Raw genomic sequence first — 12,255 nt, 5'->3', positions numbered from 1 at the left:
GCTCAGACAAGCATTCTTCAAAGGACACTCTCTTTTTGCAGTCTTGTACCTTTCAACCGTTTGACTTTTCCTGGGGATGCAGTGGTTTTCAGATTTGTCAGCCATGGCACATAGCTTAACTTCTTACCCTGGCTTATTTGCACCCTTTTAAAGACATCACCAGCTCCACATTGTACAGCGTTCAAGAAAATAAGTCCGTCCCTTTTTGTCTCAAGGCAATCTGATACCGTGTGGATATCACAGCCATGCATAAATCTTTCCCAGGATTTCAGTTTTAGTCACTCCCTTCTTGTATGTCTTTTCTCATAACTAAGAAGTCTTTTCCTATATTCTTCTTTAAATAAATCTTCTTTAAATGCTCAAATTCCACTGTTAGTACCATGTCATGTTTCAGATCCCTAAGCAAAAGGCTGCCAGCGAGCCCTATGGTAGAAATAGTTTATTTATAGCTACATTAATAGTCAGCACGAAAGACATTTCTGAATTGTCTTTTCTGTGTTGCTTTCTGATCCAGGATGATTCTCATGGCTCAAGTTCTTTGCTTTGCATCGCACTCCTTAAAGCAAATGCTGTGTGAATCTTCCTGAACAAAATAGGTCTGGGAATATAAAATCTGTATAATTGTTATTTAGGCAACCTTCTTCTCACCTGCAGAAGTGGTTGAGAACCACAGTGGAGAGGATGCCAAAAGCATGACCTGACAATTAGCATCTGTGAAAGAGAAGGGAATTTGGGAACATCCCACAATTTTCTACATTCACATTGCTGCTCTGTGGAAGAAGCAAAACTATAAATGGTTATAGTGTTTCCTTATATTTACTCAGTTCCCCAGAAGGACATTTGTGGGGAATTATGAACTAAGAATCTCCTTCACACCTTATCTTCTCTTGGTTCTCACTTGCAGAAGGTTTAGTTCCTCGGGAAACAAGCTTTCAGCCACGGACTTCAGTACTACTTCAGTTCCACTTTAGCTCCACTTCAGTTCATGTTTATTATTCATCTCTTAGAAAGTCAAGGTAACTGAAGGGTTGTTGTTCACTCAGAAGTGTTTAATGTGGACATAGAAAAGAACAATCAATATATTTCCCCATTTTCTCTGTCCTCTAGCAAGAGGTACGAGATTTAAGTTATAAGTGAGATACAAGGATGAAATTCAAGTTTGCTCTATAGCCATAATTATGGTGTAGCACACACAGTGCACTTAAGTCATTAATCCACAGGTAGCCAAGTAAATCCTCATCTGGTTGTCTGCTTAAATAATACAATGAACTCATTGGAGACAACAGACCAACCTGAGACAAGGTGATTGACAGAACGCCTGGTCCCCTTCATGGCGAAGCATTTGACCAATTTTTAAAGGAGCTTTCCAGGTGGAAATTTTGGATAGTCTCAGAGAGTTCCCTAGGTAGCTGCTGCTGAGCCTAGACCAATTGAAAGCCACTACTTGTATCTTCAGTGTGTTGATTAACATCCTGGGTGGGGAACCTGGCACCATCCCAGACACCTCTCCAGGTGAGTCCTGCTGCGGAATGGACAAAACTGAACACAGATAAGATGCTTTTAAATGGTCAGTAGAAACTGTTCCTGCAGATGCAAAAATGGTCACGTAGGACAGCCTTTTGTATGTGGTTAAGATAGATAGAAGATATTTTGTATATTCTTTAAGGTACTCAATATGGATAGAACATGCATATGCTTGAGTGATGATACAGGGTGATGGGCCAGCTGGATACAGGAATTCAGCAAAGAATGGTTTAGGGAAATCTCGCCCAGTCCCAACACCACTGCAAGGATCCTTGCAATGCAGATTTCTGTCACCATCTGGACAGTGACCAACAGTCCTGTTCCAAAGATTTGGTTTCCCATGTGAGCATCACTTTATGCAAAGATTCAAAAAAAATCTTTAGTTTTGTTTTGTTTGTTGGGTTTTGTGGTTTTTTTTTAACAAACTAATGACTTGCTAATGACAGGCAAGAGATGTCCATTGGCGGGGGGGATCCCTTTTCCAAACCATGGCTGCCTGGACCTTAAATTCTAAGGATCCTGGTCATTTCTACGCCTTCATCCAATGAAAATTGATAACAATACACCCCCACAAACAAACAAAAAGGCTTATTGCTATTTCAGGTGCAAGGGACCTGTTTGCAAGGTTTGTGCAAAACAAGGTCTTGATTTTGCATGTTACAGGTGTCTTTAGGGATTTAAAGCTTCATCCTTCACACTATTGCAGTTCATAGTGTTTCCTGTGACCAGAAGACAAGCTAAAGCAATTTCAGTCTTTGTGTGACTCAAATGATTTTAACAAGGTCACACGGTAGATTAAGTGAGATTTAGGAGGGGTTCAGACGACGTTAAAAGTTGCAGATATTTAAAGGAGTTTACTGTTTGTCACATGCAAGGAGCAGGTGTGCTCAGTGCCAGAAAATATCTGCTAGTCCAGAGCAGTCAGCAGAGTGTGGGAGCAACCAGGGGGTTATTGTATGATAATTTCATGATTTTTTCTTTCTTTTGATCTGTAGGGTCTACCTGGAACTCCAGGGGAAAGAGGACCTCCTGGAAAACCAGTATGTAACTTCACTTCTGTATTACATCTTTCTTTTAACTCAGTTTCGACCTGTACACCTCACCTCAGAAGTGCACTTCAGTGCATTTCTGCTGCTACTCTTCCCAGCAGAGCAACTTGAAAAACACTAAGAACCACTAAAGGATTATGATAAAAATATCTGTGATGGCTTGGGAGCAGTATGAAAATAACTGGATATCCCGCATGTAAATAAAAGCCAAAATTTTAAAGGCACTTTCTTAGCACCACTATGCAGTACCCTCAGCAAGAACTCATCTCATGTGTGATGAAGTGCATTGATAACATAGGGCAGGAAGTATGTGTTTGGCCCAGTGAGTCCTAGGCAGAGCAAGGGAAACCAATGAGAGTCCATAAGAATGTTCAGGAAAACTTCGTATACCCTGATGCCTTTTAAAATTGCCTGAGATAATGAATTTCTCATTCCACAGGGTTCTTCACCTCTGCTCTCTCCAGAGGACATAAATCTCTTAGTAAAGGTAAATCAGCCTTTGATGATGGTGGGAGTTTATCTGTATGTTCGATTCAGACCTGACTAACGCTCTGTGATGGGAAAGTGTCTGAACTACAAGCGCAAAAGGTGCCTTTAAACACTCTGTCAAAGCTTGAAACTTGCAGGTCTCCTACTTGCACTGGTATTGGGACACTAGAGCACATGCTGGAGATCAAAATCCAATGCCTTTTGACCGTCCCCAGCAGTGAAACAGCCTACGAAGATCTTTATAACATGGTGTATGTTACAAAAGCTCTGAGACTTTTTCAGCTCTTTCTGAGACATGCATTCCCAAGGAGAAATAAACATTGTCAAGTTGTATTACCTAAACCAGAAAATGGAAACAATTTTAATAAAATGTCTGATTTTTCACATATACCTTCAACAGTGACTTGAGTAGTTTTGAACTGTGGGTGCAAAGTCAGTTTGCATAGTGCATCTAAAAGGATGCAGGTAGTTAACCCCAGATGCACCCATGTTTCAAAAGTGATGATCTGTCTGTCTGCTTTTACTCTCCATGTAGAGTTGTCTGTGAAATAAGTCAGTATTTGATAGGTGTTGACTGCAAAATCTTTACAGATTTATATGGGCTGAGTTGGAAGATTTTTAAGCAGTCTTGGGACATGGCAAGAAATCCTTTCTCATTGATTAAAATAAACTAAAAAATTACCTTTTTTTACCAACCCTATTAACAAAAGAACCCTTTTAAGATTGCTACTGTGAAACGCCTTCATTGAAGAGCTGTCTGTCTTATGGAGCCAAGTATTTTTCTGGAGATTTCACTGTATGTTTTTGTTTGGGTTTTCTGATCAGGACAATAGCAAGAGACTGATTCTTGGGTACAGGATGTCATTTTGATGTTCCTTTGTTTTCTTCCTTTGATTACATTATGTTTAAACACACTCATATGCCTTGCGTATTCTTTCTGCTTGGTATTTTTTCACTCCACACTTGGTGCAGACCTATATAAAGCAGCACCTTGAAATCCCAGATGAAATTAGGACTCTGTCGTTCTGAGTGTTTCTCTAGCACTTATATTGTAAGTAGATAAATATGCATGTAGGGACTGAGACTTGGAAAGACAGTTTACCCCCAAATTTTGCAACGGATCATTGACAGAGTTGGGTGTTGGAGCAAGGTCTCTGAACTCTCAGCCTGATGATCTGTCTGCTGTGCTATGCTGTCTCTTACAGGCAGGATTCACTCCCCTTTTGCTGAGGGGAGTCTGCCTTTGAAATGGAAATGTCATACCCACAGTATTTCATTTCCTGAGGATAGCAGAAATGTAAAGACTACTGAGATGATGCTTCAGAGAGTTTTGGAAGGAGGGAGGTAGTAGTTCTCCATGACAGAATTTAGCCAGGACACTGTGACATTCACTTTGTCTTCGTGACTCCATCGGATGAGTTCTCCATGGCCAAGCTAGCTGCTGAATAGTTTTCCTTGCAAAACACCCTTTCTGACATTGTGCTGCCCCTGGGTTTTCCCTAGCAATCTGCCCTCTGAGCAGTAACCCAACTCTTTCAGACTGGTGTAGACACAGTTTTCTAGTACTCTTGTAGCTTCAAAACAAGGTTGTTCTTGGTAATCTTGCTTTGGGGCTCTCTGACCTCCCTATTAGAAAGAGCTTTTCCTTGGTTTCTTGATCCTGGATGATCAGTTAGGACCTGTCCAGCTAGAACTGATAGGAAACTCCCCATGGGAGCAAGTGTGAGCTCAGCTGCTGACCCTCACCCTGCTCCACACTGCACTCATTTCAGTTCTGTAAGGTAAAGTAACCCAGATCCTGCCCAGTGTGGTCAAACTGCAAAGGCCTACGTATTATACTAGCACCACACTGCTGCATTCATAATGGGTGTCTATAGGGTCTGCTAAGTGCCTTCAGTCTATTGCTAATTTATTTCTCTATGTTCTCGCCTAGGATGTGTGCAGTGAATGCCCTCCCGGCCCACCAGGACTGCCAGGCATCCCAGGTTTCAAAGGTGATAAAGGTCTCCGAGGACCACCAGGTAGAGATGGCCAGGATGGGAAAATGGTAAGAGAGCTGGGGAAGTGACCATGCCTTGGATGTGGTGTAACCTTGTTTTTCTTATAATATTTTTAGATAGTTGATTTTATTTTTTTTTCATCAACAACCTACTGAATCTTTTTTAGATGTCTGTGGAGTCAATGGACTAAAGTAGTGTTTACCTCTGCCTCTTCTGCATTGCAGGGGAATGCTGGTCCCAGAGGTCCTACAGGCCCACCTGGGCTGGATGGGCCAAAGGTTGGTTGGTTTTCATCAGTTGTCTAATGAAACCTTACTTGTGACTAGTTAGTACACTGGCTGAAGCAGGCTTTTGGTGGCATCCACTTCTGTGTAAAGAGATAGGACTAGCCTGTTGGGTGGGCCCCGTGCTGGCAATTCCCTGGAGTGCCACATGCATGCAGAACTGCACAGCTCCTCACATGAACACTGTTTCTCTTAAATAGTGTCTTCTACCATCCCTTTGTTCACACATGGACACAGACACACACACACAAGTGAAGGGCCTGATTCTTGATTTTGAATTTCATTACATTGGTGTTTTGATGACAGATAAGGACTTGTGAGTTCATCTCAATCCAAATCAGGTGAGGAAGAAATTAAAGCCTCAGCAGTAGCCACGCCGTCTGTTCCTCTCCTCTTTGAATCCTGTATGCTTGAATCCCTTAAATTAAGGGTGATGCAATGGGCAGCTGGGGTCCATATACACTATCTGCCATGGTGGTTTTATCCACAGACTCTGAATGTTTCCTGAAACACGCTATAGGAAGAACTCCTTGTTTCAGCTATACGCTTCTGCCTAATGATCTAGGCACATAGGCCAACATAAAACTTCCAGTGTCTGAAGGATTCCAATAATGTCACATTTCAAGCATTTCCCATGAAGAGGTCTGTCATCATTCTGCTCACAATGCCAGTGCCTGGTCACAATCAAAACCTTTACAACTGCCTAATGTGAAATAAATCAAAACAAATCAATAGAGGGAGAGATAAGGTAATTTCATGATGGACCACAGTTTCCTCCAGACTTCCTTGCATTACTGACTTACTGTCTAAAACAGCTTCTGCTATTTTAACATCTTTGTATTTGCACTTATTAAAGTGTAGGACAAGCTAATAGAGATTCATTCATTAATTTTATATCTTGCAATTAAAAGTATGGTCGGAAAAGCGGTAGAGTCTCAAAAGTAAATATAGGGTTGATCAAAATGAAAGTATGCTCCAGGATAAAATTTGCAAAACAATTAGTAACCCATAAAGACAATAACTGGCAGAAATGCCAGGCGGTCTGAGATATACCATGTCTGCTGCTTTCTTATATGCTATGAGAAAGCAGAGATTTGGGCAGCAAGATTGAATGTTTAGGTGAAGTAACAGGACCAATTTTAAACTGTACTTGTGCAAGAAATAAAATCAAGTCTTTGATAAATAGTCTAACTTGTATTCAGTAAAAGGCAGATTCACAGAGTTTGCAAATGTTAAAAGAAAATATTGTAAGACCCCTAAGAAGGTGCAAACACAAAGACAGTCTTTGTGACTCCTTTCTAAATACATTAGGAGCATCCTCGCAGCAAAAGACCCAAAGAGCTCTGCACTTTTGAAGATGTAGTATGTTGTCCTTACCAACACCATCCAAACTATTATTAGGTCCCATTCTGAAACAGAGCAGTAGAACTGCAGATCTTTGCTCATGAGCAGCTTCATGCCTTCTGGCAATATGAATTAGGCCTCTTTTAATTAATAAATAGCAGCCCTCCCTCCCCCACTTGCCTTCTAGCTCTCATGTAGTAAACCAGAGTATTACTTCCATGGCCAGCAATTCATTAGTGTTCTGTGCATTGTTCATAATTTGTTCACCATCATCTCAGTATTTTTCACTGTGTGAGACTCATCTTGCCTTACTTCAAGCATTGATAATACAGACATCTACATTTGAGTTAGCTGCCTCTGTTCTGTTGTCACTAGGACAGAAAGAGAGAGAGAAAGAGGGGAACACTTTCAGGGTATGAATTTTCTGACTGCACTTTAGAAATGCCATTTTTATTGCTGCTGTACCTGAAGGGAGAGGAGATTACTAGGTCATACTGTGGATGCCTTTGTTGGGCCAGATGATTCCTTACCAAGATCTGATTTAGTGAAGTTACTAACAACCTGTCTACTTTCTGAGGATGTGTAAGTCCTCTTCATGTCCGTGAGACTACAACATTAAAAAAGGGCTATGCTGGGTCTGCTCGAAGGCCATTCTTCGCATATATTCCTGGCTCCAACATTGGTAGTGAAAGTCTGGGGAAGAATTTAAGAGGAGGCCAAGCAGGACTCAGTCCTAATTTATGAGTTTTATACTCAAATGTCCAAGTGCTTTATGTAGTAGGTCAAAAAGCTGATACAATACTGAATATAAGTGACGTTCAGTGGCTTTTTTTTTCATTATCAGGGTGCTAAAGGAGACCGTGGTATGACTGGGGATGCAGGAGAAAAAGGTGAACAGGTAAAAACAGAGTGTGCTTTCCAACAGTGCCGTCACTGTGATTGTTCCTTCATCAATAACTCCTGTGATGTCTGTAGAGGAATACCCTTCTCAGAGGCAGAGGAGGAAGATGGGAGCTCTTCATCACTGATAAACCTCAAATGGGCTATGCTGAAGAGTGGAACTGTAGCAGTCCTCCACAGGCTTCCATCCCCATCTCCAACAAAAACCTTCCTGTATGATCTGTTTCCTCACCTCTAGATTGGATGCATTCAATTCTCTACATTACCTAACTTTTAGTCATTTCCCCAGATAATGCCTAGATGAGATCTGGGAGGTCAGGTGTCTTTGGGTTGAAAAAGCCAGTGTTTCTATTTGTCCTAGAAGGGGAATGTAAGGATGACCTCTTTTAGGAGGGACTGAGATGCCACAGGGAAGAGGAGAACGGTCTAAATTAGAGCAAACTTTCATAGTTAATTTTGCCAAGGGCTGAGTCAATAGTTTAAGGTGCAAATCAGCACCTCTTCAATGAGATTTGTAGGATGTTTTAAACAGGTTTGGTTTCCTGCCTGATCTCCTGCCTTGTACAATTCCACAATATCTGTTCTCATCTTCCATTAGCATAGACTGAAGTACGCATTTGAAAAAGTACACCTTAAATTTAACTATGTTTATTTCTGAAGTGCATGCTTTGAAAAACAAGGTTTTGCTTTAAAAAGCCATGGTTCCTTATTTCCTTATAACTAGCTCTCTGTGTATTGTCTCATTTTGATGATACCTCACAAATGTTTAATCACCAGTTAACATTTATACAACTAGAGATGTGAATAATGCATAAAGAAAGTTTCTTTTTTCATTCTGCAGGGCCACCCTGGAATGCCTGGCTTCTCAGGGGCTCCTGGAAACCCTGGTCCACCTGTAAGTTCCTCTGTTGCAAAGATGGTCTTGTATTTTCCTTAATAATAAAGGTTGTTGCAAGCTCCATGTGGAAGAAAGGACTGTTCCCATCTGTCTGTGCATTGCATTTGCATTTTCCAGTGGGTTCCTAATGGTCCCCTGAGTGTCATAGAGTTCCCCACTCATGATAATTGCTATTTAATACATTGGCCTCTTTTCACTGATTGCTTCTGTAAATTGATGCTAAGCTTCAGTTGCTCTCTTTATACAAGACAGTGATGATGAAAACTTTTCCACAGAGACTACTTAGTAGTATGTGTATAGGTGTTTTCTTATATGTGGAACAAGTTGTCAGTCTAGAACCAGCAGATGTAAGAGTATTTTAGTTCTCAATTTTACACAGTGGTATGAGACTGGATTTTCTCCAATTTTCATAACCTGTGGGTTACTTTTGAATTAAAAGACCTTTTACATGTGTCCCTTTCCATCACAGTCCTCATTCTTAGCTCTACTCTCTCCGCAAATACGGTTATGCTTCTTTTTATTTAAAAAGGGGGGACAGTGCAGAAGCAGGGCTGAAATAACTTGGCTCTCCTGCTTGTGATATCATCACTTACACCCTCCAAGAGTTGGGACTTTTCCTGAGTGAAGGACTTTTCTTTCCAAACCGCCTTTCTTTGCCCACAGTCATCACTACTCATATTGCTGCTTACAGTGCGGTTTGGCTTTGCCATGCTGAGGCTATGCAGCCTTCGTCTGTTCTGGGGATCAGCACAGTCTCTTCCAAGTTGAATTTACATTGCACTGACTAAATGACAGGATGTACCAGAAAAGACAATTAGATTAAAATTCTGTTTTCAGGTGGTAGCAGTGCCTAAAGGATGCTGAATGCTTTGCCACTGGGACAACACATGGACCTGCTTTGTGGGTCATTTGCGCCTCCATGAGCATTATTTTAGGAGAAGCTAATAACACAGACACATTTACTGTGTCTGTATGAACCTCATACTGCCACAGCCATAGGGTTATTCCAGTAGGGTTAAAATTCTTAAAATTGTCCTGTGAGACACTCTGAATAGACTCACAGACAAAGGAAATGTGCAAAGTAAAACTGAGCCTGTCAAAGCAGAGCAAAATGTGATGTTCCCCTAGATATTTTTTTTCTTCAACTTTTGCTGACCTTTTCCTCTGTCTGCATTGACTTGTGGCTCCAGGAGTTTGCCTGCTGCAGAGTGGCAGTGCTTCAACTGCTTCAAACTGCTCCCATAATTTCTGTTCTTCAGAGTTATTTTTGTCAGAAGGTTGGCTTTTTCCTATTTGTCCCCTATTTTCAGAAGGAAGGGCCAGGACCATACTCAAATATCTGACTATTTCTGGCTTTGGAGGCTGATTGAATGCAGAGGTTGGCACTGCTTTTCTGTGATGAATGAAGAAATAATGGAATGAATGCTGAACTGAGTGACTGAAGAAAACTTCAGTGCTGCCAGCTTTGGTAGGGAGTGTGTTGACAAATGTACAAAATGCATTAATCACTCAAGTTGTTTCTGCTTTATTTTGTTTAGGGGCCAGATGGGGCACCAGGACCAATAGGACCAGCAGGAAGCCCAGGAGACATAGTAAGCTCTAAGCTGGGTGTTTCACCACCAGCTTCACCTATACTTAACTCTGTGAAGTAAAGCTGAGCTGGAACTCATGTAATGTCCTTTGAAAGCTCCCCCAAATATTCAGCCTGAATCAACTCTACACCTGCAAATAGGACCTCCACAAATAGCCACAGATTACTCTGTTCTTGCAGTTGTGTTTACTCACCAAATGAAACTCCAAATTAGCCAGAGCATAGTCCAGTCCATGGGACCTCTAAGGAGGGGTTGTACCTCTTGTCTGTCCTTGCTATTAACATCTCTTAGCCTCTAGAACAGGATGACTAAATCTGTTAGGATGCTTCATGACCCAGGCTAACACCTGAACTGTGCCTGGGGGTTGTCAAAATGAAACCAGCAACCTGTTGAAGGACGTTGCAGCACAGACTGCTCAGATGCCAGGACCTGTAAGCATTCCCTGGCACAACTGAAAATACTAGTACATATGTAATCTTCAAGAAGTCTATGAAGAATTTTGCTACTGCTGTTTCATTTGAAGGGTGTTCAGATGCTACTTTATGGTAATGCATCAGAAAACCCTGGGAGAGACAGGTAATCTGATTGATGCTAACTTCAGGTTGGAAAGGAAAAAATGAACCTTCCCTAAGTAATGCATGCTGTTGAGCTGGAACAGTTTAAGACTGTGTAATTCTGTGATTAATTTCTAGAGCAGGGTTTCCTAATGAGCAAGGTGCCTTTTGCAGATCCATTTCAACCTGAACTTCATCATAAGTGAACAGTGGTGGTCCTTCTGATGGCCGTTATGAAATCAGTGAGCACTCTCAGCAGAGAGGCCAGAGACTACAGGGACAGACTGGCTGAAATTCCCTTTCAAATGGATGATGAAGGTTGAGACACTGTGAAAGACCTGGGATGCTATTGTCCAGTCCTGTAGAGTAAGGGAATTTCTTGGGACTGTCAGCAAGGCACTTCTCATAACTACTCATTTGATAGGTATAAAATATAGATCTTCTACTTCCTGGCTGGACACCTCATGCAGGAAGTTAAGGACTAAATATTAAATATAATTAAACTTCAGGAAAAAAAATGCCAGTTATTTCAGTGGTTTCTCCATCTGTAACAACTTATAACTAATACTGGATGTTTTATGTGAAAAGAAAGCCCTCCAGTTTAAACTAGAAGGAATTCAAGGAAACCTTGTACACTGAGTGACATGGGCTACAAGACCAGCTTCTCACAGTTCTCCCTTGTCAAACTCTACATTTGATAAATCTTCACCTGATAGAAGTATCTGAGCAGCTTGTCTGACCCACAGTGTTTCTGCTTTCTTTCCAGGGTAAAGATGGCCCTCCAGGTCCACAGGGCCCAGCAGGGTTGCCTGGACTTCCAGTGAGTGCAGTTCAGCTCCTTCTAATTCAATACATTAAACTGTTCATAAACACATAGGTGTGTAAAACAAAGATGTGACATTTTTGAGGTGTTTTGAAAGCTGTGCATGATCTGTAATGGTATCTGTCATGTCGATGCTATGTCCTTGGTCCAGGACAGTGTGAATGCTGTATTTGATCCCTTTAAAGCTAAGTTTTAGTTACCAATGTGAATCAGGTATGTTCCTTATCTGCCTCCTCATTGGAAGAAATACTCTTACACAGAGCACAAAAATCAACTAATAGGTCCACTGTAAGGGCACAAAAATTCATAGACTGGGATACTGTCTTTACCTGAATCCACAGTCAAAATAATTCCTTTGCACTGACTCAAGTTCAAGTGCATCCTGGGCATAGACTCTTCTCTTCTGGAAAATGTATTAGTACAACATTTTGGGGGTTTTTAATCTGTCATAGGGATAGGGCCAGAGCTGTTTCTAGTGTAAAGTAGCCTAGCTGAATGAAGATAATGGCATTATAATGGTTTATAACAGCTGTTTTTAGAATCCTGTTTTAAGATTGTTGGAGTGCTTGCCTTGCTGAAAAGGGGGGGAGGGAACCCCTTAGACTTGCCATATTGGAAAGGGAAACAATTTATGCTGTTACAGTGGTGTGGCAAGGAGAGGTTTATGGTTGAGCTATAGAAATAGGGTAGTTTTTGGAGGGTTAGGCAATCTTAAGTATGCCATGATGAAGCAGAGTTGTCACTGTGAAAATCACACTGACAAAACCCCCACCAATCTTCCCTATCGACTCCTTCCTT

At 41.3% G+C, this 12,255-nt stretch overlaps 1 protein-coding gene across 2 annotated transcripts in view; it reads left to right on the top strand.

Annotated features, from left to right (window-relative positions):
- COL22A1 (collagen type XXII alpha 1 chain) overlaps positions 1 to 12,255 on the top strand; it is a 235,023-nt gene that overhangs the window by 202,207 nt on the left and 20,561 nt on the right. For both annotated transcript variants that reach the window (XR_008235346.1, XM_052788276.1), the window contains exons 44-51: positions 2,520 to 2,564; positions 3,013 to 3,060; positions 4,996 to 5,109; positions 5,287 to 5,340; positions 7,535 to 7,588; positions 8,432 to 8,485; positions 10,027 to 10,080; positions 11,401 to 11,454. Coding sequence is in view for 1 of the 2 variants with exons in the window: in XM_052788276.1 (XP_052644236.1) it covers positions 2,520 to 2,564; positions 3,013 to 3,060; positions 4,996 to 5,109; positions 5,287 to 5,340; positions 7,535 to 7,588; positions 8,432 to 8,485; positions 10,027 to 10,080; positions 11,401 to 11,454 (477 nt within the window). In the remaining variant the exon portion in view is untranslated. The remainder of the gene's footprint in view (positions 1 to 2,519; positions 2,565 to 3,012; positions 3,061 to 4,995; positions 5,110 to 5,286; positions 5,341 to 7,534; positions 7,589 to 8,431; positions 8,486 to 10,026; positions 10,081 to 11,400; positions 11,455 to 12,255) is intronic.

The sequence above is a fragment of the Harpia harpyja genome, chromosome 5, assembly GCF_026419915.1.
Source record: "Harpia harpyja isolate bHarHar1 chromosome 5, bHarHar1 primary haplotype, whole genome shotgun sequence".
Classification (NCBI taxonomy): Eukaryota; Metazoa; Chordata; class Aves; order Accipitriformes; family Accipitridae; genus Harpia; species Harpia harpyja.
Note: the sequence above shows the minus strand (reverse complement) of the source record. Positions and strands in the feature narration are given on the sequence as shown.